Raw genomic sequence first — 27,247 nt, forward strand, 5'->3', positions numbered from 1 at the left:
TGAAATGGAAACACCTATTTTTTTTGTTGTTGTTGTGTGAAATGTAACATGGAGTCGAAACTTGCGGTTCCTTCCAGTTTTCTCAGCATCAGTAACCCAGGCGCATAAGGTTTATTTAATGGTTAAATAGTTTCCTCTCATGGTAACACCCACAGGGAGTGAGTTCCAGGAGATTAAATCATTAAAGGAATCCCATCACATCAGCTCCATGGGGGCAGGGATCTCATACCTTGGGGGAAAAGACAATGAGGCCACATCAGAAGAGGTGATGGGACCCCGAGAGACCTGAAGGAGACCTTGGTACCCTGCATTGGAAGTTGGCTGTCAGGAAACCGTCTCTTGGCTTCAGGGTGTGATTTTCCATAGGTAGACTGCTTGTCCCCTTAGATACCTTGCAAGCTTTGGGGGTTTAATTTATTTATTGTTCTTTTTAAATAAAGGAATCTTTCTGGGACCATAGCGGCTTGTTTTTTTTTCAACCAACTGACTTCTTTGTAAGCGCCTGGAAAATAAAAGAGGTGCCTCAAAGAGCTATTGATTCAGTTTAGCCAGAGCAGGAGCTTTCAAAATGTGGGGAAGGGGGGAGATCAGGCACAAGATGTATGTGGGGCTCAGTGGGAGCATGAGAAACCTCAGAAAAAATCCATCCAGCCTTTTTATTGCTTTTTCGAAGAGGTAAGTAGATGAGAGAGGAGCGGGACTAGATCCAGTTTTGCCCGAGGTTTGGGAACAATTATTTTTGTTCAAAGAGTCGGGTACAAATAATTACCCTCGAGGATGCTGGGTGTGGACTTTAGGGGCAGATGCTTGGGAAAGGCAGGGAATGGGAGTGTGCGAAGCAAAAGAGGCACGAGGTAAAAGGTGTGAGCACAACGTTATACAGAAAGGGAGGACTCGGCAGGAAAAGCTTGAGACCTCAGGAACGTCACCTGCTGCTGGTTTCTGGGCAAAGCTGCTTGTTTCCCAACGGCCCTTCAACATTCATAGTCTACTCAAAACCGACTGTGAAAATTACAGAAACTCCCTTTGCTGTTGTTACGAAAAAAAGGTTAAAGATGCTTGAGAGTCTCATTTCCTCACAAATTCCAGAAACTTTCTTCTGCAACCTTTAGCATCAGCGAGGTTGTACTTCAGTTCCAGTAAAGCTGGCTTAAAAGCTGACCTTTTACTTCTTAGAAATGTATTTTTCTTTTATTACCTTTTCATGTCCATTTTTAAAGGAAAATTGTCCTTTCCAGGACTCAATTTATAATTCTATGTGACTTTTTAGTATTATGAATTCATTCTTAAAAGCAATGTTATTGTTAAAATTACTGCTTGTTCTTTTTTCTGCATTAGATTCATAATGCGTGTGAATCTGTCTATTTAAATAAATATTTTAATTCACTGAAGGTCGCTCTGTGATTAAGTAGTAATTTGTGTCGAGGCTGAACTCTGTAGTATTTATATTTCCTGCACATTGCAAAGAGGGGTTTTATCTGACACGAAAGCGCTTACAGGGCTGAAAAAGACCTGTTTAGAAAATGTTGTTGTCTTAGGTGCAGGAAATGTTCCTGCGTTAAACCAAAATTTGTTACTGACTGAGGGTAAAAAAAAATAAGCAAGTCCCAGTCCAAAATAAAATTACAGGATAAAGGTTTGTTTTCTTAAAAAATATTAAAAAATAATTCTTTCTGGAATTGGTTTGTGATGCGTTAAACGGGAAATGGTACAGTTTCTTCAGGTAAAATAATGGTGTCCCCGCGTTCCTCCTGGAACCTCCTCCATGCTGCCGGATGGACTGGGATCGATCCCGTTGTAGCCTCCCTCGCTCCTTCACGGCCTCTGGCCTCAGCGGAGACCGTCGCCTTCTCTGCCGGCCAAGGGCTGCCCTCGCCCACATCTTTTGGGGTTAAACCCCCTGGAAATGGGGTCCATGTGCGGGTGGGGCTGGCCGCCGCCCGCTCCGGCCCCACAGAACGGCACAAGCGGGGACAGGGACGCGGCCTGGCTGCGGGAGTCGGGAGGAGCCGCTGCAGGTTTGGGTGGCCCTTGATGGCCTGTGGTGGCCCTTGGTGGCCTAGCGCACAATGGAGAAGGTCCGTCACCCCGCGGGCGAGACCAGGCCGGCGGGGCCGGGCACGGCCCCTTCCCTTGCGGCCCCCCCGGCCCGCCGTGCCCGCCGCAGGCCGCTCCCCGGCCGGCGCTTCCCTCAGGGGCGCGGCGCGACCTCCCCGGCTGGCGGGGGCGGCGCTGCGCGGGCGCGGAGGCGAGGCGCAGATAAGGCCGTCGCCCGCCGGGGCTGGCAGACGGCCGGCGGCGACGGGAAAGGCCGGCGTTTCCTCTTGGGGAGGCCGGTCCCGGGGCGGGGGTGGCGGTGGTCGCGATGCGGGCCGCTTGGGTGCTGCTGACGGCGCTGGCCGCCCTGTCCGCCTACTACGTGTACCTGCCGCTGCCCGGCACCGTGTCGGACCCCTGGAAGCTGATGCTGCTGGATGCCACCTTCCGGGCGGTGCAGCAGACGGTAAGGTGGCGGCGACACCCCGGTCCCGGTTCCGGAGGGGCGGACAGGACCTCCCCCGGTGGGCTCGGTGCGGGCGGAGGAGCCCGGCACGGCCCAGGGGTCCCCGGGGCGAGGGGAGGCGGCGGCATCGGAGACATCCGCGCCTGGTGGGGCCGGTCTGCGCCGCAGCGGGTTGTCGCGTCCCGGAGGGGGAGCGGGTGCCATCCTCTGCCGGCACGGCTAGCGGTTTCCTCCTCCTCCGTAAATCGAGCGGGCGCGTTTTGGTGAAGCCGGCATCCCGTCTGCTCCGCCGGGTTCCGCGGTCTCATGAGGGTCGGTTCCGTCTGGTTTCCAGCTTCACACAATGGCAGGGGTTGGAAGGGACCTCCGGGGATCACCCAGTCCAACCCCCTCCCCGCCGAAGCAGGGTCACCCAGAGCAGGTTGCACAGGAACGCATCCAGGCGGGTTTTGAACATCTCCAGAGAAGGAGACCCCGCAAGCTCTGTGGGCAGCCTGTGCCAGCGCCGCCACCCTCGAAGTAAAGAAGCTTTTCCTCGTGTTGAGATGGAATTTCCCGTGTTCCAGTTTGTGCCCGTTGCCCCTTGTCCTGTCAGCCGGCGCCACTGAGAAGAGTCTGTCCCCATGCTCTTGACACTCTCCCTGTAGATCCCCTCTCAGTCTTCTTTTCTCCAGGCTAAACTTGCAGGCTTTTGGTCAAAAAAAAAAAAAAAGTTTTATTAGCTATGATTCAGAGGAAGCTGTTTCAGATATTACACTGATTGGAATCGCATTGCTAAACAAAAATCTGAATGTTTGATTTTGTTGCGAGACACATGACAGTTCTGTCACTTCATTGATGTCTCCCTCATTTTCTGCCAGTGTTTTTATGCTGACGTGAAACAGATCAGAGATCTCAAACTTTCTGATAGTGGCTTCAGCTGTGAACTTTATTTTCTTCTAGGATAGGCTGATCTTTTACAAGGACTGATCAGTCATGGTCAGGACTGATGTAAGGTGCTATGGATGTGAAAGTATTAATTTTCTTTTAAATTTCCTTTCAGCGTTGCAGCTTACTAAGTTGGTTCTGAAATGTACAAAAAGTTGCGGCTTGAGTGGATGAGAGCACCAGTATATTCAAAAAGGGATTAAATGAATTAATGGACAGAGGGGTCATAAATGGATACCAAAAGGACTAGATGGGAATGTACCTTCTGTGTTCCTAATATGATAATTGCAGATGCTGGGAAGCGTGTGGAGAGCGGACTATACACAGTGTCCAGTCTTGTATTTTCTGCCTGAATAGCTTCTCTGGTTGCCACCGTTGGAGAAGGAGTCTAGGAGTAGAGAGACCACTCATGTAGGCATCTTCTCATAGTCCAAATGTATTGCTGAATCAAAGCGTATCTCCAGGATGAAAGCATAAAGCCTGGTTGCTTGTATAGGTTGCTTGCATACCCTCCCATACGTCTGCTATGAAAATTATGCAGATGTGGCTTACAATAGCTTCATTCTTCAGTAAAATCTATAGCTTGACACTCGGATGCTCTGTGTTAACTCAAGTAACTGATCAGCAAGCGCTCAGCTTGACCAAATTCATTGATGCCACGATGTCCCCCCCCAGCATGCTGCCTGCAAAACACATCCCAACGGTTCAGCCGGCAACACCTGAATCAAGGCCACAACCTCCAGCTGAAGGAGACCTATCTTTAGACAATCATACGACTGTGACTATATATATGTATATCGCTATTGGCTTATGTAGGCATTCCGTTTGTTTGTGCAGCATGTTGGGCACAGCCAGCTGAATGCTGGTGCCCCTGGCTTGGAGGCTGAAGGGTGTCTCTTGGGATATTCTAGAGCTGTAATCCCCAAGGAGCTGTCAGGACAGAGCCTGCCCGGTGGCAGCTCGGGTGCAGCACAGCGGTAGGCAGGGCTGGGGTGCCCACATCTGTGCCACTCTCTGGGGTGGAGAAGTCTTTATTAGGGGGAAGTGGTAATTTCTTAAGCCATCTACATCTCTGGCCTTAGAAATACAAACTTACAGAGTGAGAAAAAATTACTAAATAAGTAACAGCTCCTGTAAGGTAGCTTACAAACCAAAGGAAGGAACAAGTGAGTCTTGCACATACAGAAGTGAGGCATTGGAGGTGCCCAGAATCACAGTACAGGTAAGCCTTGGGGCATTCCTTTTCCAAGAGAAAAAGGAGGCACTTTCCAAGCGTTCAGACGTCTTTCCAACACTGAGACGCAGCACAAAGTCAGGAATAAATGACTGCCATTAAGAAGGAACTCTGTCAACTGAAGCTAGGATGGTGAAAGTTAAGTTTGAGTATTTACTTTGTTAGACAGCTTCTGTGCGTATAGGTCCTTTTGTAGAGCTCAGCTTCTCCTTTCTTCCTCTACTGGCTATTGCAAGACCAAATGGTTTAACATTTCTCTAAATGTGACCATTGAACTTTCACCCACTTCTGAATGTATTTTCAGCTTGCTATTTATTACTTTTCCTTTGTAGGTTTGGTAGCAAACAGAAGTACATTTCTGATTTTAAAATCTCTGAAATGTACCGTAATCCCGTTTTCCAAGAGCGTGAAACAAACTGCATATGCTTCAAATACAACTAATTGTCTTTTGCTTATTTTGAAATATATTTGTGACGACTCTAATGATTAAGCATGACAAATTCTTGTTAGGGATAATGTGTTTCTTTTCTCAGTGCATTAATAACCACTACCAATAAAACATAATAAAACTGTCACTGGCTTTCAGTGTACTAATGGTAAGGTTTTGCATTTCCACATAGAGTTTTGTCCCAGTCAGCTACAATTATTTTTTTTTTGTAAGCGTGGGACTGACTCGGTGCCCTGGCTCAGCATGAGATGCTTCAACAATCACACAATTAAAAAAATACATAATGCTTATTGGGCAGTTTATGTAAGTAGGTTTCAAAACCTAGGCGACCAATACTCTTATCCTAATCTTAAATTAGGGGGAATGGAGATAGGAAGAGATGGAGTTCCTTATCTGAGGTCACAAAAATTCCAGTGGTGGAGCTGGAAACTGAGCTGGGTTTTCTGAGCCTTGTTCCTCCGCCCTCTTTAATGTCTTGTGCTGCCCCAGAATGAAAACAGAGAAACTCAGACTTAATATTAACGAATTGACGTGAAGGTGCTTACCTGAGAATGAGAGTAATTTACCCCTCTCAACCTGTCCGAAAACGGGACATGGTAACATTTTTACAGAAAAATGTGATGTGACACAATTTTAGGTCAGAAAGGAAAAATTATGTAGACACATATGTACATAGGCACGTCAGAACTCGGCTTCACTGAAATTTGGACAACCACATGAAATTAATTATGGGATTGAGCCATAGATTAAACCGGTGTCATTGTTTTACTTGGTGTCTGTCAAGAAGTGTCTAACACAACATTTCTTAATTCTGCTGCTAACAGTAGGATTGATACAGGGGTTTTTCACTTCTTCCTCTAACCATTCTCCCTGATCGGAGTAAAGAGAGCAGCATATGTTTATTTAATAAGCCCTTTGAAACAAGTTATTTCTGAACACCCCTGTCAAGGTACTTGCTATTCTGGTGCATGGCAAGGAAGAAGGGATTTTTTGGAACTGGGACAGCTGTTAGCAGAGGTTTGGAAGGACAAACGAGTTGGCATAGAGGCCATCAGGCAGACGTATATGGAAGAAGGTAGGCAGCTGTACAGGGGAGAAAACTATCCTCATGTTTGTCCTCATCAGCCAAGCGATTCCTTCACGCTTCTCTGCCGCTCTCTTGCTTTCGGAATAAAATCTAGGGCGTGGGACGTCAACATTCAGGATTAGAGAAAACAGTAATTCATTCTTTCTGACGTTTTAATATCTCTCTACCCACATATTTCAGAGTACGTGACTTCTGGACAGATGTAAATCATAGTTGTAGCCAGCCAAGTAAGTTGTTGATGTTTTTGCATGCAAGAACACGGTCTTGGAATTGGTTTACAGTAATCCAAGTTGTCAGTTGTGGCAGGTAGGTCTCGCAGCAGTGGCACCCGAGCAGAGACTGAACCCCACTGGAAGTCCTATTTGCAGTAACAGATAACTTCTGTCTCTATCTAGTATAAAAGCAGATCACCATGGGTGAATAGGTATATGCACAAGACCTTACATTAAAACGTAGTCTAGTTTCTGCTTCTAATTGATAAACTGTAAAACAATCTTCTTGGTTTCTTTTCGGTTCTAAAAGAAATTCATAAAGCTAAGACCACTTGTCTTTGAGGACTGTCTTTATGTAACGGCATTAAAAATGCATATTCTTTACTGGGCAATAACACATCTACATTAAGAAATGGTTCTGTAAAATAAGAGAATATAGATAGTCACCTTTAGACAGGATAAACCGCCTGAAATGCGCACAAAACAGTATGTTCTGCACATGCTAAAAGGGGAAATTATCCTGTTTATTTTTGACTAATCTCTATTATTGACTGGAGATATAGTAGTTGGCATCTTGGACTCTAATGTTATAGAACTGTGTTTCGCAAAGTAATGCCAGAATTGAGGATAGTACCCGCATCTTTTAAGGTAGGAAGTTTTGTCTTAGTTCAGTCACCCTGTTCCAGCATCATTACTCATTTGAGTCATGAGTGAGATTTGGCTTAGTCCCAAGCAGTGGTGTATGAAAAAAGAGCTTTAGCTGTTTGCTTAATTCCTGATCCGGCCGAAGCCTGAAAGGTCAGCGCAGGACCTTGGGTCTGACCAGCTGCGAAGCTGGTTGAGGAAGCAGCTGATGCGTTGGGCTGAGCTTTAGAGGCATGCTGCCTTTGTGCGCTGGCTGAGTGCGACCTGTCGCAATAATTTCGTGGCTAAAGGTCAGAGATGTGAAGCCAGATGGTGTCAGCTATGGAAGTCATATGAGGACAAAGAATTCCAACGTGCTGAGTACTGTCAGAGGCTAATAGAAGTTAGCAACAGAAAAACTTTTCTGGATTTTTTTTTCTGTAATGCAGAACAGATGACTAATAAGGAGTCCAAGTCCATGAGGGAGGAGGTAAGCATAGGAGCAGTGAGTATTTGGGATTCTTCATGAATTTACCAGCTGAGGAGCCAACAGAAGAATCCTAATAGTCTAGGGATAGATATTGGTGATTAAAGGTGAAGTAACGGTGCCTCTCTAGAGCAGTTCTTTGTTCCTTCTGTCTGCTTTTTATCACAACCCTGACTCCTTTCTTCATTCATTGAAAACTTTCTCCTACATCAATTAAATCTTCCAATACCTGGTACCCCTCACCAAAGAATTTACCAGAAGGAAGGTGGTAACAGTTTAGTCTCTAGGGTGTCCCTGGGTTGTCCCTACCCGAAAACCCCTGTTACGGGGATGTCCTGGTAAAAGATGGCCCCAAAATGAAAAGCTTCGATCAGAAAGGAGTGATAGATTGGCAGTAGGGGTACTGTGATATGCCCACAGCGGTTATTTGCTGAATTGTCTCAAACGCTAGCGAAATACTCAGGTTTGCCTCACCAGCCTGTGTAGCCCTCCTCTCCTGGGGTCCTCCTGCTCGTCCAGCTCTGCCTCGCTTCCCAGCCCCTGCGCTCTCCGTGCGGCTCAGCCCATTACTCGGTCCAGCCCGTGGTGCCGTGAAGTTCACCAGCCATGTTTACCCGGAGTTACCTGTTCAGAAAACGCGCGTGTTTATTCAGAGGGATGCATAAAACCACTCGCTACATGGGAAAACCTGCAGCTGTGACCCAGGCTGAGCGATGTGCCGTGCCTGTGGCTGGCACAGCAATTCTGGGCTAATTGCCCACAGGGCTTTCATCTTTGTACCATCTCCTCTTTTCTGCAAGTTTGTCTTTACTTTCTTGTGTAGTCTCTTAATTTCCCCCTTGTCCTTTTGCTTTCTCCGCCTTTTCGCTAGCTTTTATTATTACAGCACTGTCTTCTCTCCCTCTTCATCAAGAGAATATCCCTGTTTCTCTCTTCTCTTCCACATGCGTATACACACACACGTAATTCCCATATATTTAAGTGCTATATTTGTTTGCCTGCAACAGTCCTGCATGTTGTCGAAGGGTGGTAAAATCACGAATACCAGCAAAGATCAAACCAATTATTGCTCACATGAGATACCTGGATACAGGGGTTTTTAATGGATTTAAGCCAATCCAGCTGTTGACTGGGGCCAAAAGGGCTGGTCCCATCCTTTCCCCCACCCCTTTCTTTCCTTCCTTGGGTTATTAGTAAGATGGTGACCTGGCTGAAGTTTAATGTTGTTTCTCTGTTTCTGCTGGGTTCTTATTGAGCTGGTGCAGCAAGGTCATGCTCTGAGGCTTTGCGTTCATTAGTGCCAACGCAAAAAAGACACCAGGGAAGCATCAGTCAACTGGATGGGTTGCAACATAGTCCTAGAAGAGAGTTAGCTAACCATTAAACACATCTTCTTCTGCCAGTAGCTATATGAAAGAGTGATAAGGTATTATGTATCTATTTTAAATATTTATTTATAGAGGAAACAAATAATATAAGGATTTTATTTATAAGAACTCTGGACAAGACTAGCTCTTTGCCAGTGAAATGCGCAATCCTGTGCCTTATGAAGGACAACCAAATAGGCTGATTAGACAGAGAGACTTTCAAAGAATCTGTCTGATAAGTGTTTGGCGAAAAACCTGCCTATGCCTAACAAAAAAATTAAGAGTCTTGCTTTTGTGCCCTGGTGTACAAAGCATCTCTTGCGGGTTTTTGGGTTCTTGGAAAGAGTGTTCTATTTAGGGGGGAAAAAAAAAAGGCATGCAAGGTTGTGATAACCTGCACATGGCCACGCTGCCCTGGTTTAAAGAACAGGGCAAAACACTTCTCGGTAAACAACACTAACCAGCCTTGAAAATAAAACATTTCTGATTCCAGGGAACATGTGGTAATCTCGTCTCCAAAGAATGTGAAGTAAATTGGGAGAAAACTAAAATGGGACGTCTATTGCAGCACCGTCAGGCTAAAAAAATCTACAAAAACATTGTTTTCCCTGGCAGTATTTTTAAAACTGATTCCCAGCGGTTACCTTCCTTGGCAGCCTCCATGGGGCGCACAGAGGATCAGATCTTTCGCTGGTTACATCAGTGGCAGCCCAACAAATTGTCTGCCAAATTATTAATAGATGTATTGCTCTTCAGATTTCAGACTCGAACTGGGTTTTCCTGGGGGGAACTTTTATGTAACAGTGGGAGAAAAGCATGATCTGAAATTCAGAGATACAGACAGCCTTGTGAATTCAGCATGTCTTCCCGCCGGGTGGATATTTTGTGTGTCTTCTCCCAGAGAAAACTCTTGCAGTATAAAGGAATGATATTCCATCCAAAAAGCAGCAACCACTTTAAAATTTGGATTCCCACCAAACTATCTCAGCAGGGTGACATTACCACAAGCTAAAGCAAGAAAAGAAAACAGGTTTTGTAAATTCTTGTTTTGGAAGTGGATTCCTCTCCCCGCTCGCATAGCAGCCTATTGTATTTGGCATAGACCTTTTGGGGAAAATTATCAAAGCTTCTCTTTTTCAACAGCAATCTGCAGTGGAAGTGGGGCTGTGCAGGGCCTTTCCTATACAGCACCTGACTGAAATCCAATATTGTGTTTTTCCTACATTTAAACTAATGATGACAGATTAAAAAGTGACATGTAAGGAGCTGGGGCTGTAGATTTAATGAAGGAGACAGATACTCTTTGGTATGGATGCTGCTGAATGCTTCAAAATTTGCTTTTCCTCCGGAGGTGTGTGTTTGCCTTCGTTAGTCCTTCCTTCACCGTGAGCAGAGAAGTTGAAACTTGGCGCTGGAAGTGGCTGTGAAAACAGTACTGCAGAAGTATAGTAAAGAAACCCAAGTCAAGAAAATGAAATAGCTGTCCTTGCGAACAGAAAATAGAAACCAGAGACTGTCAAACTCTTATTTGCAGAATCATGTCTGTCACGAGGAAGCAGACTTGGCTTCCACTTAGTTCTTGGACAGGTTAAACTATGGCAACTCTCCGTTCTTCACAAGGTGAATGCGGTCAGACCGGTACCCGAGTCACCCCGCCCGCTCAAGTGTCAGCATCTTCAGTTCATACCAGTGGGTTTGCGCTGTACCGCTGGTACTAGTGGAATTAAAACAGTCAAACAGTTGTGCATAGGCAAGCTGCTTGGCTCCTAAGAGTACACTTTTTCTTCCAAGTATCGGTTACCTGTATGTAAAATAAAAGGTCGCAGCTGACAGTTTTCCTTATGGTACTGGTCCTAAAGATATACATTAGGCTTATGTATTAATTTTACCTCCCAACTTCATTGCCTTGATTGAGGAAGTTGTACAAAAGGCTTAGCTGATTATCCAATTTCTAGCCTTCCTCACTAGGATAATTAATTTTGCAAAAGGGGAAAGACCCCCCACTACTTTTTAACAGCCAGTCTGGGCACTGTAGTCCCTGCAGTCCTTTGGCTCACCCTTTGCCACCCCTTTGCCACCAGCTGGGGAATGGGAACAAGTCTACAAATAGTGTGGAGGGCACGCGTGGGCAGCAGGTCATGACCGTTTAGGCTGGAGGAGCGCCTTGGATCCCAGTACTGTTTGCTGAGAGGTTTTTAATCTATGCAGGGCAAGATTTAAAAAATAAACGTGAAAAAAAAAACCAAACAACAAACCTGGATAGCCAAAGGGGATAAAATCGCTTTCCTTCTACCATAAGGGCACAGAAAGATCAGATCATTATGCGTTTTTGTAGTGTTTTACACACCTCTGCAAAAAAAGTAATGCACTTTAGTCTCAGGCGTTGGGGGGGGTGTGGAAAAATCACTAACCTGCCATGGTTCTTGGAAAGCATTTCACATCCTTCCCAGTTCAGCAGGTAAATACAGGACAAGCCAATAAACAAGCACTGTATTCCTTTAAGACCATTCCTGTTTCCAAATTTCTTTGCAATTCTTGCAAACTTTCTTAATTTGAAAGTGGAAAGACTTAATGCTTTGAGGTGGAACAAGAAAAATACTGTGCATTTTTGATACTGCCACAGAAGCTTTGCCTGTGTGGTATTGCCCTCTCCTGGCACTGGTCTGAGGAGCTTCACAGGTCCCTTAGTGGAACATGCTGGTGAGGTTCATCTCCTTTCGCAGGTGCCTTTCAAAGGCAAGGATCTGAGTGCTCATTCACAGTTGTCTTGATCCACGTAGTGCTCGTGGTTTGATTTATTTTGACAACAGAGAGTCTTTTGTTGACAGGGTTTTGTTTTAATACAGCTTTAAAAGCATTAGAGGTCTTTGATAATCATTCATTTTCCAGTGAATATTCTAAGAATCCGTGTTTGTTTTCATATAAGACCTGCCCTTTGAAGACAGTGGCATTAAACATCAATGCAGTACCGTATGATATGCTCTGAAGTAACAGAAATCTCCTTTCTTTTCTTCTTTTTTTTTCTTCCTTTCCCCCCCCCCCCAGTGTCACCTGATTCACTATCTGAGACTCAGCCATCACTTGATAGTTCTGAATTATTTGATTTGTACCTTTGACAAGCTGAAGTCTGTCTCCTCCGAAGACATTAACATCACGGATGCTGTTTTTGACGGTGTGGAAGTCAGAGTGTTTGAACCTCCTGCGAAGGGAGATGAAGAGCTCAAGCGCAGCGTTGTTTACATCCACGGAGGGGGCTGGGCCTTGGCAAGTGCAAGTATGTGTCTGCCAGTAATTAAATAGGATCCTGCTCTGGTTTTCTCCAAGCAGGAGAAGCCAAAAGCTGTTTTTCCTGCCAGAGATGACAATTTTGCTAAGACGGACCTGAATTCTGTAGTAATCCTCTCCACTCTGGTAGATCAGCTTTAAGGAGGGAGGGAGGAAAAAAATAATGTTGTGAACACACAGCAAAAATGCATATCTTATCTGCACATGAGCTGTAAAAGGACCAAAAGGTTAATTTTGTTACATCCTGAGAGGACAAAATAGCTGCTTATTTAAATTCCTGGGATGCCTGGATGGGCTGTTTGGGCCGGTCCCCCATTTTCTGGGGTCACGTGCAAAAGTCGATCCTTGGTGATCAGGATCCATTGACTGTGTGTGAGGGTTTTGCCTCATTTTCACACAATAATTAGTAGATAAGTGGGCTGAACAACACTGCATGTAACAATATGCTAATGTTTGGCTCTTAAATAACACTTACATGGAATACATGCAGCTGATCGCAGACAATGGTCAGTGTGATGAGGTGGGTTCCCATCTCACGGTCTGGCCACCTCCCTTAGGGGACCACTGCCACCACTAGCAGAAGTTACCTGAAAAATTAATGCCATTTACTCAGATTAACTTAGAAGCCACAAACATGATCAGAGAAAGTAAGGTATAGCTATAGACAGCAATTAGCTAACCGCTGATCCTGCCACATCATCCAGGAGGAAAAAAGCCTTGGGAGGAGAAAGGGCTCACGGTTCCCGTGGCTGCTCCGATATCCAAATCCCATAGGAGTCTTTCCCCCTTTTCTTTCCCATTGCTCCCATGACATCGTGAAATCCATACAGCCCCGATGCATTCTGTGGCTTCATCTATAGAAAAAGAACATTCATGGAGTTTTCTGAAATGCTCCAAAACCAAGACTGTATTGATTGCTTTCGGACTGTGCGTGTATGAGTCACTTAGACCATGATTTAAGTGAGATTTACATAACTAAATAATTTTAAAATCTGGCCTCCGCATCCCTATGGAAGTCCCAGTCTCTTTGTCCTATAGTCTTCCAGCAGTGAAAAATTTTGCTCCCCTTCCTACAGAGGAATTGTGCTTTGAGATGAGTTTTCTTAGGCCTGCCTAAGGGATGGTTGTTAGCGTCCTGCCCACCTCATTTGTTCTGTAACAGTTTGCATATATGACTCTTGTTGTACAAAATGCGTATATTAAATTACCGTCCTTTGTTTGGATGACTCTAACACAGCTATGTCAGATGCTGTCCTCGAGTCCAAGGTGCAGAAGTTAATGGCACAAATATTGCAGCTAAATATTAAATTCTAAGACTAGATACTTTAGAAAACGTTTAGTGTCGTAGTATTATTTTATAATACCGGGAACCAACAATTAAGTAACTGGAAAGGAATAAAATTAAAGAAAATCAGTCCACTGATAAATAGGATAGCTGTGATTAATCCTCCCTTAAATGAGTAGTTCAGTTGACGTTAATAGGGCAACTTATTTGAGTCAAAGCAATGCACGCTATAATAAAATGAAGCAGCAGCAGTGACTCATACAGCGATAACTGGCTCTGGCTCCTGATGCCCCCAAGCCACTGGGTACCTTAAATTTTGCCCAACCAAGAGAATTGTGATGGGTGGGTGAAATTACATGGCCCAAGTCATCAAGAAACAGATGAGAAAGAAAGCATTAAGCCGCAGGGCTTCAAGGCATAAATTATGTTATATACAATGTGTATTTGGCACTTTATCTATTGCAAACTGATCTCATTTACTTTGTTTATATTTGTATGATGTCTTTATATTTTTCTGAGAAGGCTTTTGTACAGCTTTGAGACTATTGACATCAATGGATTCATGTCCCTAACGCTATGCCCTTTCGTTCCAGGAACAAGCCTTTATAACAATCTCTGCAGAATCATGGCTGAATCTCTCAACGCTGTCGTTGTCTCAGTTGAGTGAGTAATCTAAAACCGATCAAGTAATTTTAAGATATTAAAAATACGTAACTTCGTTCTTTTAGCTTTTCCCTTGATACTGGCTTGTGTATAAGGCTTTAACTTGGACAGTAATTCTCTTTACCGGTCTAATATTTTTACCCTTTTAAAATTACAACAAATTGGAATGGTATCAAAAATTCACATGGGTTTCTACTTATTTTAGAGGTTGTTGTAGAAGACGGAAATGTGGGAAAAGGGAGTAGCCCTTAATTCGGTTGGACAAATACTAAAATGCAAATTTTCGTGCATCTTGCAACTGCATCCACATGTACGGAGTGCAGCTAAAGCCTGAGATCGCTCAAGTGCCGAGTTATGATTCTGTAAATACTTGTGAACTTTAAAAACAGTCAAACAAAAAAACGCAAACACATTTGGACGTGATACATACCTGAAGGAAGGCTGAGCCACACACCTCTGCCTCCTCATGTAGCAAGAGGGACGTTTTCCATCCTCAGTGGCCACTCACAGTGCTGCAAGCTATGTTTTTATATATCTATATATAAAATATTAATATATATATTAGTCCCCCCTGAAGTCTGTCTATAAACCACGGTTTCTAAGTCATATTGAGCAAGGGTCTGCAACATAGAAATTGTCAAATCATTTTACCCCTGCTCATTAACCAGAATCCACTGTGGAGTCTGGCAGTTGCCTGCTGCTCTCTCGATCTCCCACTGTTCCAGTCATCTCATTTAAGCCTTGCACTCCACTCGAGAGCAGAGGACTGCCAGGGTGCCCAACAGCAGAGAAGCAGGGCTGCTTTTTCTAACTCGCTGAACAATCCCAAGGTAAACAAACCTCTCAACTAGCTAACTACATTACCTAGATGACTCCAGCTTGATTGGTGCTTTTCCCATCCTTATTGTCAACTTCAATATTTTCTGCTGCAAACCCAATCACTTAAAACGACTCAAGTTTCCCACATGCAGTTGATTACATACCAAGCTCTGTGATCTAATTGCAACTTAATTATATGGAGTTGATTTTACTCATTCCATACTTATAGCATACTTTAAAGGATCGCTTTTTTTACTTCTTTGTTGTTTATTAGTAGAAACAATGAAAGGTAAAAGAGCAGCTTGCATTATTGCAGACAAGCAGCAATCATGCTATTGAAAAGATGCCTTTTCTGATTTATGGTGGCATAATTCTGCTTGTTCCTCTGAGTTATTGTTTACCTCTTCTCCTTAGACATTATATATTTCAGTCAAGGCGTTTGTACTCAATTAGTGAAGTCTAATTAGATTTCTCATTGGTTTAATTGCACGTCTCCCTTTCATGATATATGCATGGTCTGTTACCCAGTTTTGTAAGGAGTTCCCAAAGGATTCTCTCATATTCCTTTGTAGCTGATGCAATATATAGAGTGCTTTCTGAAAGCAGGTCAGATTTGGAGTTTGAAACGCTTTTTTGCGTAACCTAAGTTTAAAATTTATTCTGCATCTGAAACTTTTTTTTTAGCTTAGCTTCTAAAGAAAATATTTTGAATCAGAAAACTGGATTTTGTTTTGCTCAGCTCTGCTGAGAATATGTAAAATCTGTTGTTTGCAAAGCTACAAACAGAAGACATACTTTGTACCATAAGGCCTACTAACAACTCTTACATCACATATTATTCAGTAAATATGAACAGACTTCTCCTGCACTGTTAACTTTGAAACTGAGAAAATCTCATGAATGGGATTTAGCTGCTGGCTCTCCCTGGGCAGACTGTTTTCTCTCTCTGTGCCTCGGTCTCTCCACCTGCGCAATGGGTTTATTCCTTTTCCTCTCCTCGATAATGGAGAGCAATTATTGAATCTGTTGCATTGGAACAAATTGGTATTACTCCAGTTCTCGGCTACTGTTCGTTTCATGGCACAGAGGTAGAGCAAGGCTCATTCCCTCCTGAGCATACGTGAAAACTTGGGAAACAGAACTGCTTAGGTGTTTGGCTCAGTGGAATCTGTTGGGTGTATGTGACACATTCTCCCTCGTACTAGTTAAGGTGGGGATTTGGCTCAAACACAGCCTGACTGTAATGACTCCCTTGCGAAGGGTGTTTTAAATATTTATTCATTTTTATAATGCATGATGAAATCCCCTATTGGGAAATCCTAGAGAAGTGCTGCACAATTTTGTACAATCTTGGTATTATTCATATCTAGTAGGTTCATATTAATCTTTCAGAATTAGAGCATTAATTATAAGAGTAAGTCTTACATAATTATCACACTCCTCATGTTTTTCCCTTAATATTTATCCTAATGAAATAGGTATTTGCCATTAAGGAATACCTGATATCACCTATTAATCCTGCAAGAGAGGTACATTGACGGTAATAATTGTCTCTCATCTCTTTTTCTTTTGTAGATACAGGCTGGTACCAGAGGTGTGCTTCCCCGAGCAATTCCATGACGCTCTTCGTGCTACTAAGTATTTTTTGCAGCCTGATGTCTTAGCGCAGTATTCAGTTGACCCAAGTCGAATTGCAATTTCTGGCGATAGTGCAGGAGGAAATTTGGCAGCTGCTGTGTGTCAGCAGGTAACGTCCCGCGTCTGTTATGTATTACACTACCACAGTCCCTAATTTAGTGATGCATGTAGGCTGGCGGATTCTTTGTGCTGCATCATCACAAGGTGATGTGCCAACCCTAAGGACGGAATGGTAGAAAGCCAGCATCTAGTGACTTTACAGAAGAAAAATGAGTCGATCGCAATATGAATCGCATTGCTTGCAATGTTTTACTACCGTTACGAGTTGTTATGGGCCAGATTTTAAGAGCAAGTAGCTAAATGACTTTTTTTACCCCTTTTGCTGGTGAATTCTTTATTTTTCTAAGTAGATAACTAGGTACATGCATAATTTATCAGTTTAGCTTCCTATTTTTAGTTGCTTGTCTCTGAAAATGTTTTTATTTCTTTCAAATACAAATGAAGGACAAAAAATACAATAAATGAAGCTTAATTCTTCTGTGAAATTGTCCTCCTGTAGCATTTCGCGATTTTAAGGAAATTTCTTTTGTATATCTGCAGTTTAAAAGTAATCTGAATTTAATCTCGTAAAGATTTTAGAGGTAGCCTGAGGCATGTAATAATATTTTTCACGGTTCAGTGAAATATTATTATTATTAGCTTTTTCGTATTGTCATAACCATTGGTGATAAGAAAGCGGATACCATGTCCAGGCAACTAATTATCATGACAACCTTGCAAGATTGAATTAGGATGAAAATATTAATAGGAGACAATTACACTAAAAGTTTCGATCTCGAGGTCTGATAAACATGATAGTACCATGTTTTGGAAGCAGCATTCCCAATTCGTTTCCCTGATGCGTAATGCCTTTTCAAATCAGGGATGTGGGACTGTTTCAGGGAGCGGTTAAACGCATAAAGGTTCTTCAGCCTGAAAAAGAGACAGACAAGATTAGATACGATAGACAGCTGTGTATCTTGTGCAGAAGGTGAAGCAAAACAAGTGTTTCCTGATTCTTCCAGAAAAATTTGGTGCCCCCAAATCTGTGTAATTGGTAGGCTCAAATCAAATGCAGACGGCAGGTTCAAGTCAAACACAGAGAGGTGGTTCTGTACATGGTGAGTCTTTGCTAGCGAAAGCTGGATGCCAACAGTTTGCTTATGCCAAAAACCCCCCAATTAGATAAATTCATGGAAGAAAAAATCCATGGAAAAACTGTTAAAAGCAAGAATAGCTCCTTTTACTTCGGTTGCAAGTTGTTAAACTGCATTAGTGAAATGCGACTTTACAGTCTTTTATCTTCTTACACCCTTCAATAAACTTCTGCCACTGATTTCTGTTGGAGACAGGATACTGGGTCTGCCTGAATGGCCAGCCTTACAAGGGAAGAAAACGATCAGGCTGCGTATATTTCAGAAGAAGAGCAATATTACCTGTTTAAGACCAAAATTCATCCTAAAAATCATCAAATGAGTGTCTGCTTGTATGAAGTTCTGAGTTGATATTGTAATGTTTATTTTCTTTGTAATTGCAGTTCTACCCTATATTTTTCCCCACAGCTTAGCAAAGATGAGCATTTGACGATCAGACCGAAACTGCAGGCCCTAATTTATCCAGTCCTTCAGGCATTTGACTTCAATACACCTTCTTATCAGCAGAACATGAATATGCCCGTTCTTCCTCGTTATGTCATGATCAACTATTGGATAGATTATTTCAATGGTAATTATGACTTGGCTCACTCGCTGCTGATTAACAACCACACTGCTCTTGATGTTGGCCAAGCTCTGTCTTTCAGAGGACGTCTGAACTGGACGTCTCTACTGCCTTCATCCTTCAAAAAGAACTACAAGCCTGTAATACAAACCACAGGCAAGGCTGAAATCATCCAGCAGATACCGGCGCTGCTTGATGTACGAGCAGTCCCGCTCCTTGCAGAAAACGAAACTCTGCGGCTGCAGCCAAAGACGTACATCCTGACCTGTGAGAACGATGTCCTGCGCGATGACGGGGTGATGTACGCCAAGCGCTTGGAGAACGCCGGTGTGGAAGTCACGCTCGATCACTTCGATGACTGCTTTCATGGCTGTATGATATTCACCATTTGGCCTACTGATTTCTCGGCGGGCATTCAGACCAGGAACAGCTATATAAAATGGCTGGATGAAAACCTCTGAAGAGAGGGTCTCTCTAGAAGACACGGGGTGTGCAACTCTGGTGTCTGCTCTCGCAAAAGAGCGAACAACGCAAAAGTGCACTTTTCCAAATTCAGACTTCATCTGTTCGGCTGCAGCTGCTGGGGGTCACAGACCACGAACTGCAGCATTCGCTAGCTCCATTGGCCGTGCCCAGCAAAGGATTTTGAGAAATACTTTTTCTAACTTAGATTATTTTTTTTTTCCCCCCACCTTCTTTCACTTGACAATTGCCAAACATAAACAAATGTGGAGCCGGGAGATCAGCATTCCTGTAGCATTCTTAACTGGCTGGAACTTCTCAAGCTTTGACTCTTAATTAGGCACAAAGGCCCCAATTTTCAAATGAAGTGAGGTAAAGCCAACCGCCTACATCTACATCTGAATATGTAAAAAAGGGAGCTAGTTCTCAACAGTGGTGAGCACTTGGTGGCAAATAAGCGTGAGCACCCTCACCTTTGACAGCAGAGCCATGCATTTGAATGCCAAGCATGGATTTTGGTGTTGGCTTTTAGGCACATAGACAAATGGCCTTCTTAAATTAAAAAAAAACCAAAAAAACCAACAACAAACAACACAACAACCAAGAAAAAGCTCCTCTAGGCAGTTAAGATGATGCTAGACAAGTCTCCGAGCCAAACATGTCATTCAGCTTTGGAATTTGGTCTTTATTGCCTTTTAGTTAATTATATTTTATAAAAGCACAGGACTAAATATATTTTCAATAAAAAGTGTTACAGCATACGTACAAATACATAGGATAAAATACTTCATGTAGCAGCAGAATCGAAGTTGTTTATGTGAGTGAGCTTCAGAGCTGACTACTTATTTGGCTAAAGAATGTGATTTCATCTCTTTAAAGCCTCAGCTTCATGACCTCCTTACAGAAAATACTGAGCGTACTTAAAAAAGAAAAATCTACTGTGTGGTTTGCACTAATGTTTGTAATTAATAGTAGGTTTTGTTCCTTGAGTTTGCTTTTGTGCTTGTACTGTTTATTATATTTCATGCTTCCTGCAAGGAGGGAAGCAAGCGCACAGAAGTGGGCTCTAATCCATACGGGAGACTTCAGTCCGAGCTTTGCCTTGTAGACTGACCCAAAACTCTAGGTAAGATGGGTCTTGCTCTTGTGCAACAATTCCCCACAGTTTCAGCCAGTCTGTAAATTCCAGATAAGCAGGACAGGGAAGTGAAACTGCTTACACCAGTGTATGTTTTCCAGGATGCTTAGTGCTTGCAGAAATGAAAGTTGTGTCAAAAGCCCCGTGTTTCTAGGCAAAGGGGAGAGAGTGGCTGCCCCACGACTAAACTAGTGGATTAAATTCATCCTCAGCTTTACCACAGAATTCCTGTGGGATCCCAGGAGAACAACTTAATCTCCTCATGCCTCACTTTCTTCTTCTGCAAGAGAGGGAGCAGGAATTTCCTACCTCACAAGGGAGCTGGGAAGCTGAATCCGCAGGCCTTGGTGAAGCACATGGACGTGACAGTGACTGGCAGGCACTGAACCAGCTCCCGTAGCTTCTGACTTTCCATCCTTCTCTCGTAGCTGGCTCCGAGCATCCTGCCCCGTGACGGGTGGTGCCGCGAGGCTGCTGGTCCTCCTGGGCAGGTAGCTCATCCGTCCTGGCTCCTCTCAAAGTACCCCGAGGTGATGCTGCGTGGCTGGTGGGACATCATGACAAAGGCAATTTCATTACAGCGTTTCTTATGGCAGGACTCTGAAAAGTTGTTAAAAAAAAAAAAAAAAAGGCACTGGTAGATCAAACTGCCTTCTGTCACTTCAAATACATACAGACCAGTCCACTTTCACTGGTATTTAAATTAAATAAGAGAATGGCTTTGCTGAATCATTGCTTCCTAGAAACATCAGGTTGTTAATGCGGTTGGATGTATTAAGAAAAGCTGTGACTGACGGAGGCCTCGATGTAGGCTCAGTCACGCACGCTGAAACTCATTTCTGGGCATAGGTTCACACGGAGGGCACAAGGCAAAGCTTTTTCAACAGTGGCCCAGATTATTCTTCCGTTTAGATAGTTACAAAGACTCGGTGGAATTAGAGCAGCTGAGTGACAATCTGAATCAGGATAAATTTTGGTCAAAATACCCAATTAACACTGCAGAAGAATTCAAACTCTCTTTTTTCTGGATTTAAACCCTCTTCCCTCCTTTCCCCCATAAACCCAATTTACACTTAAAACAGACAGCAACCAAAGTTACGTCCATTCAAAAGACAAATTACTAATCTGCTGCAGAATCCTTTCCCCTCTATGGACGCAGCTCCATTTACCTGACTATTTTTTTTTAACTCTTCAAATCATAGTTTACCGTTACACTGAGTTGTAACAACAGGCTCCTTCCTGGCTTTCCCACTTAAAGAGTAAACCCGTGTCAGAAAAGATGTAATTTATATCCACCCGCCCTCATTAAAAGATAGTAGTAACTGTAGTACTGGAAAAGAAGTGGTTAATATTCCTATAAATTCTAGAATAATTAAGTTTTCCTGACAGCTGTCTGCAAAGCTTTAGATCAGCGTTTGTTTATAGCTAAGTTATAAATATCTGCTATGAAGCTATAACATAATTGCTGCTGTTTGTTTTTTTTTAACTGAAATGAAATGGAAAGCTGGAAAATGTGTGTGTGTATATATATATATTCATGGAGTCGGTTGTAAATTTCCTTCACGCACTGAAGCACATTAACGTCTTGGCACAAGAAATGGTAGTAAGTATATAACTGGACTGAACGTGTTTACCAAGTCATCGCCAGCGTGACGCGACATGCGAGATGGCAGCACAGCTTGGATGAGATGTGACAGTATTAACTAGTTCTATCAAAATACCTTGACTACTCTTCTCACGCAGCTGTATGGTTTAAGTACGTGATGGCTCCAAAGATACGTGATGGATCCTACAACATAAAAAAAAAAAGAGGTCTGAGTTCCAGCTATAAAAAGACCTTTTAGTATATAGCCGCAGAAGACACTTGATTAAAATTCAGTATAAACCTTTAAGTGTTAGTCCAAACTCAGTTTTCCTCCTATTTTGCAGTTCCCGCGCCCAAAAGTTGAAAGTTTAGGGTTGTTTGCAACTTGGGTGAGACATGACAGTATTAACTAGTTCTATCAAAATACCTTGACTGCTTTTCTCACGCAGCTGTGTGGTTTAAGTACGTGATGGCTCCAAAGATATGTGATGGATCCTGTAATGTATAAAAAGAGGTCCCCGGCTATAAAAAGACCTTTTAGTATATAGCCGCAGAAAACACTTGATGAAAATTCAGTGTAAACCTTGAAGTGTTAGTCCAAACTCAGTTTTCCTCCTATTTTGCAGTTCCCGTGCCCAAAAGTTGAAAGTTCAGGGTTGTTTGCAGTTGAGCTGCCGGCAGCGGAGCAGTAACTCAGCCGGGGCCAGCGGGCAGGGTTACAGAGAGCTGCTGCCTGAGAGCAAGAAACTAAGATGAATACGTGTTACACCACCTCGATTTGTTCATGGGGTTCGTCCCACGTCTCCTGAAACATCTCCTTGGGCAAACCCAGCACCTTCGTTCCTTGGGTATTTCCCAGAGCAGCGTAGGGCACTTCGCGTATTATAGGATCAGATCAAGTATTTGTAACAATATTTCACCTGTGCGTAGTAAAAAGTTGGTCTTCCAAAAGAAGATAGTCAATAAATTCGTCTACTTGTCTTTTCATTAAATCAGCCAGTATGGCTAACTACTTTTTAAAGATCGCTTCCCCCCCCACCCCGCTCCTTTAATTAGTCTTTATCTCTCCGTCGCAATAATATCTTGTTCCTGATGGCCGTCAAAGTGTTCAAATATAAGCTTTAAAAAAAAAAAAAAGCTCACAGAACCTATAGTCATTTGTGTCTTACTCTCACAGACCTGGGGGAACTACATTAGCAGGTCCCCGGTATTTTGGCCAATATTCACAGGAATAAAGGGAGGTTTTTGTCTCCCTAGTTTAGGACCCCTTAAAGGCTGGGTGTTCGGCGTTTCTGAAAACCCAAACCCATTTAAAGATGTTTCATGGTGCGTGAAAATCACAAATAAGTCAAATTTCCTAACCTTCACCTAAGTAATTCCAAAATTGCATCCCTAGCCAAAGCAGAAAGGCCATTGTGGGTTTTAAGCCCTACAAATAAACTAAAAAGAAATGGTTTATCTTTAAAACGTTCTTTTGTAGTGTTTGGGCCTCTATATTTTTTTAATCTTTTACCAAGCGTTATTAGAAACTGTTTCAAACAAAACTACTAGAAGTAGGTTAACCTGCGTTAAACCTTTTAAGCTGCTATGATCTGTAATGATGCTGCTGCGTAAAAAAAAAACCCAAACCAGGCGGTTTTACTGTTCTCTTATTTATGATGTTCAAAACCCCACAGTACGACGCATTTGATGTGCATGCATTCAATATCGTACGCATGACCGTCGGGGTTTTTTTGCATCCTTCCCAGTGCAGGGGAAAGATCTTGTAAGACCTAATGAGCAAGCGTGATCGAGGTGTGCTAGCAAAATGAAGAACAAATAAATAAAATGAAATATACCTGTGACTGATGGGTTTTTTTCTTTTCCCCAGGCCCACCGATTTTAGGTTCCGATGTACGTTTCCAATTTGAGTTTTCGCTTAGCAGAGGTCAGTGAAACGAAAGGGGAGGCCTCAGAGTTCCTGAAGAAACGCTGAACCAAAGCCAAGGGGGTTGTTTTCGAGGCAGGAAACCAAACCTTGTCTGTGTGTCCGTGGCCTGCGAGGGTCACCTCCTCTTACTTTGTTTCAGTCAAATAATTAACGGTGACCACATTTGCTGGAGTTAAAGGGTGGACAATACCCTCTCTACTGCTGTTCCTCTCTCTTTCAAGAAAGACAATGCAGCTCATGTTCTCCATTCTGGTCTATAAACAGATTTTTTTTATATGTTTATAGATTATTTATACATTTGAAATCAGTTTTAGCCAGTGGAAGCCCTAGTTCTGCTTTCATTCCTATTTGCCATCCTTTCGTTTTCTGAACTGTTACCCATTTGCTTCCCCTGCTCTCTCATTTATTAATGGTCATGGCAGTATTACTTTGGAAATATCCTAACGTGGGGGGTTGCTGTTTTGTCCAGCAGGGTCCTGTGGCTTTCACAGAATATAAAGCTTTCCCCCTACTGAAGAAAGTGCTGGGGGAAAAAAAACCAAAAAGCTTCAAAGGCCTTACAAGCCTATTTTTAAGTCAGCAGGAGTCATGCTCCTGCTTGCATTAAATTGAATGCAGTAAGAACAGGCTGGGGCCCATAGAATTTTTTTTTTTTCCAGTCATGTTATCTTAGATTTCGTTAAAAGTCTTGCCTGTGCGGGGCTTGCCAAGGCCAGGACAGTGCCTCCCAGGGCTGGGTGCTGCCGTAGGAGGATGCGGAGGAAGCAGCCGCTGAAGGACCGTCCGCCGTCGGTGCTGGACTTAGACGGGTGCCCAGCTGCCACCTCAGGGCTGACAAAGCGGCTGGCACAAAGTCCTCAGCAGCCCCTTCAAGTGGGGTTAGATGAGTATGCGAGGCGCCTGAATTCAAGCGTTAATCCGCCATTAGATACAGCACACGCGTGCTGGGTGTGAGCCATCCACGTGGGGCTCGCGGGACAGAGCAGTTTGGATGCTGAGCCTGCTGCCCAGCGCACCTCTGCTGGAGCTGTATTCCCCTCTGCCCGCCGCAGCGCCCTATTTCCCACCCCCTGCCCTCACTTGCGGGACCGGAGCAGCGGCGGGGGGGGGCTGTGACCCAGATGTCTCTCCATCCCTCGGCCGGCCAGCCCACGCAGCCTCCTGCATCCAGAAATCCCAGCCTCCACCTGCATCCCTCCCGGCCGGGCACCGCTCCTTGCCTCGCACTTAGAAAACTCTTTGGAGCAGGGCCACGTATTATTTCGAGGCACGCATTTGCTCCTTGCTCTTAATTCCAATTTTTTTCTGGCACTAATCCAATTTATTTCTATTATAAATGTTGCTTAAATAGTTGGCAGCACATCATTAATACCAGACTAAGTTTTACCCCTAACGTAAATCTAATGATTTTTCACAACGATTTTCTACAGCATCTTAAAGTGTTTATCAGCTGCTCCGCATGAAGACGGGCAAAAGAAAACAGAAAAAGAAACCCTGGAATAACTTTGTTTTTGCAGAAACTTATATTTTAAATAACTCCTTCTGGCTTTATATAAGCAAGAGAGCACTAAATATTTCCACCACAACCACTTGCTCTTTTCTGAAGCAGAATTTCCGCAAACCACCGCACTTCCAATCCTAAGACAGTCTAGGGATATAGCAGAGACAGAGCTTGTACAAGGAGAGAATATATTTTATATTAAGATATTTAAAAGAGCAATAAACCAGCAGTAACGGGTGTTATGGAAAACTCCTCCTCCCACAAACACCGTGCCAGCATCAGGACGGGTGCAGTCCGTTCAAGCGCCATCGAGATGTAGGATTCAGAGTATGGTGGAGGAACAAAGAAAGGGGATTTTTGCTGTTAACCTAGTGATTTCATTGCAATTGAATTTTAGACCGAGGTGTTTAATTAAATAAAATAATTCGCGCTACAGCCAGCAGAGGGAGCATTTAAAACCAAGACTCGTTTGAAAAGGTCCAGCTCGTTTCTAAAAACACACTACGAAACCAAAAGCGTTATTGCGGGAACCGCACCAAAATATTTGTGCCAACCCCGACTTGTGAATTCACGTGTGGACGAGGCAGAAAACTCACGCTAGTGGGAAATTACTCAGCTGTCCTGCAAGAAAACCCCGAACGAACCTCAGATGAATCACTTTGAGTCCTTGGCACGCAGTAAGGATTTTTTCCAGGCGATCTAACTGCGCTTAGTTCAGATTTTGCAAACTGGTTGGGGCGGGGGGGTGTGTGTGTGTGATTTGGGTCTCGCTGCAGGCGCCTGGGCATGTTTTAGTCTGCAGGAGCGAAAGGGTGAGGGAGCGCACCCGGGAGAAGCCCAAGGGCACGGCTACCTGGTTGGGAAGGGCGGTATTTTCAGGACTATCTTCCTTGCTTTCATATACCTCTGGCTTTTCCAGTGAGGGATGCCTGGAGGCATAGCAGCATCCCGAGAAAAATCTACGGAGAGCCATGAGTGCCCCTGGAAAACAGTTGCGTTGTGACTCCCAAGGGTAAGACCTGGAGGAGGGAGGTGTTTCTGCTCTTCTGATGGTGCGTAAAGCAGCTCATTGTAAGAAAAAAGGGGATTTTTACAGGCCTTGTGCACCCTGCTGCTGATGCTGGGAGGAGGAGGAGGAAAAGGAAGAGGAAGAGGAAGAGGAGGAGGCCCTTCCAAGAGCTCCACTGGCAAAGCAGCCCTGAGCCTCTGCTCTGGGGCCTGTGGGCCGGTGTTACGTGGCACAGTCAGCAGTTGAATTTTGGGTTATTTTAGCGATCGGATGACTTACCTTTGATGTTTTCTACATTCCGGCCACGTGCAGACACCCTCCGCATCCTCTGCTCCAGCGCTTTCACCCCTGCGATGCAAACAGGCCATGGGTTATGAAAGGCTGCAAAGCACGAGCGGCTCCCCAGGGGGAGCATATGTTTGCTATGACTGTATCTAATTCGGAGGGGTTTTTTTCCCCTCCCTGCCCCAACCCCTGCTGGAAAGCATGCAGAGGCCAGGGGCAGAAAAGCCATCCCGCCTCCCTGCCCCAGCTGGGTGTGAGAGGTCGGGGGCTGCACCCAGCGCCAGAGCTACAAAATCTTCTATAATTCCTTTTGAATTCCCGTTTGCCGTTGCCGTTTTATCCGCAGAAGCGGAGTAGACTTTCAAAATATCATACCATTACATCTCAAATGCTGCTTTTGATCATCTGTGTGTACGGTCAAGGGAGGGAAGATGCTGTTATTTTAGTCACTGCGATGCATTGGAGGCACAAGTCCAAGCCTGGTTTTGAGCACAAAGAGCTTAGTTCAGGTCGTGTATGATCTGCAATTCCAGGCAATTAATCAGAGAGCACATCGTGGATTGATACTTAATGTCAAGCCCCAGAGCCGTCAGCGCACAGACAGGGCGGTCTGTATGCAAGGGCTCTCTTTGGACACAGACGCAGACTTCACGGGGTGTTGCCCAACTCCACAGTAGAGTTATGAAAATCAAAGATAGGGCTACAAGGGTGAAAATGGCCAATGTAACTGCATGGCTCACCCTGGGCGATGCGGTGAAGCTGGCGAAACAGAAGCTTTTAGCCTGAGCCAATGTATATTTTTAAGCACGCTCTAAGGAAATATATATTATAGATTAAATTCATATAAATATATACATATACACACACACACACACATATGTTGCAATAGTACAAACCTAGAACCACTTCATTAAGGATTATAGACTGACTCTAGGTTTATAGTGGTCCTTTTACTCTATTGCTATTGGCATGAATTTGGGCGCAGGCCTTCGATTTGGAT

At 43.9% G+C, this 27,247-nt stretch overlaps 1 protein-coding gene and 3 long non-coding RNA genes across 4 annotated transcripts; 2 read left to right on the top strand and 2 right to left on the bottom strand.

Annotated features, from left to right (window-relative positions):
- Positions 1-2,222: 2,222 nt before the first annotated feature.
- NCEH1 (neutral cholesterol ester hydrolase 1) lies at positions 2,223-23,366 on the top strand. Its single transcript, XM_054205554.1, has 5 exons — positions 2,223-2,503; positions 11,935-12,163; positions 14,053-14,122; positions 16,517-16,688; positions 18,181-23,366. Exons 1-5 carry the CDS (start codon positions 2,366-2,368, stop codon positions 18,796-18,798), a joined length of 1,227 nt encoding a protein of 408 aa, XP_054061529.1. The 5' UTR covers positions 2,223-2,365; the 3' UTR covers positions 18,799-23,366.
- LOC128911180 (uncharacterized) lies at positions 12,859-17,627 on the bottom strand. The gene is made up of 3 exons (XR_008467018.1): positions 17,441-17,627; positions 14,553-14,657; positions 12,859-13,028 (listed from the first exon to the last, which is right to left on the bottom strand). It is a non-coding gene; the product is annotated as an uncharacterized LOC128911180 (long non-coding RNA).
- On the bottom strand, positions 21,658-26,350 carry LOC128911182 (uncharacterized). Its single transcript, XR_008467020.1, has 3 exons — positions 26,242-26,350; positions 23,361-23,706; positions 21,658-21,726 (listed from the first exon to the last, which is right to left on the bottom strand). It is a non-coding gene; the product is annotated as an uncharacterized LOC128911182 (long non-coding RNA).
- LOC128911181 (uncharacterized) lies at positions 25,485-26,710 on the top strand. Its single transcript, XR_008467019.1, has 3 exons — positions 25,485-25,630; positions 25,873-25,965; positions 26,050-26,710. It is a non-coding gene; the product is annotated as an uncharacterized LOC128911181 (long non-coding RNA).
- The last annotated feature ends 537 nt before the right edge of the window (positions 26,711-27,247 follow it).

Source organism: Rissa tridactyla, chromosome 6 (assembly GCF_028500815.1).
Source record: "Rissa tridactyla isolate bRisTri1 chromosome 6, bRisTri1.patW.cur.20221130, whole genome shotgun sequence".
NCBI lineage: Eukaryota > Metazoa > Chordata > Aves > Charadriiformes > Laridae > Rissa > Rissa tridactyla.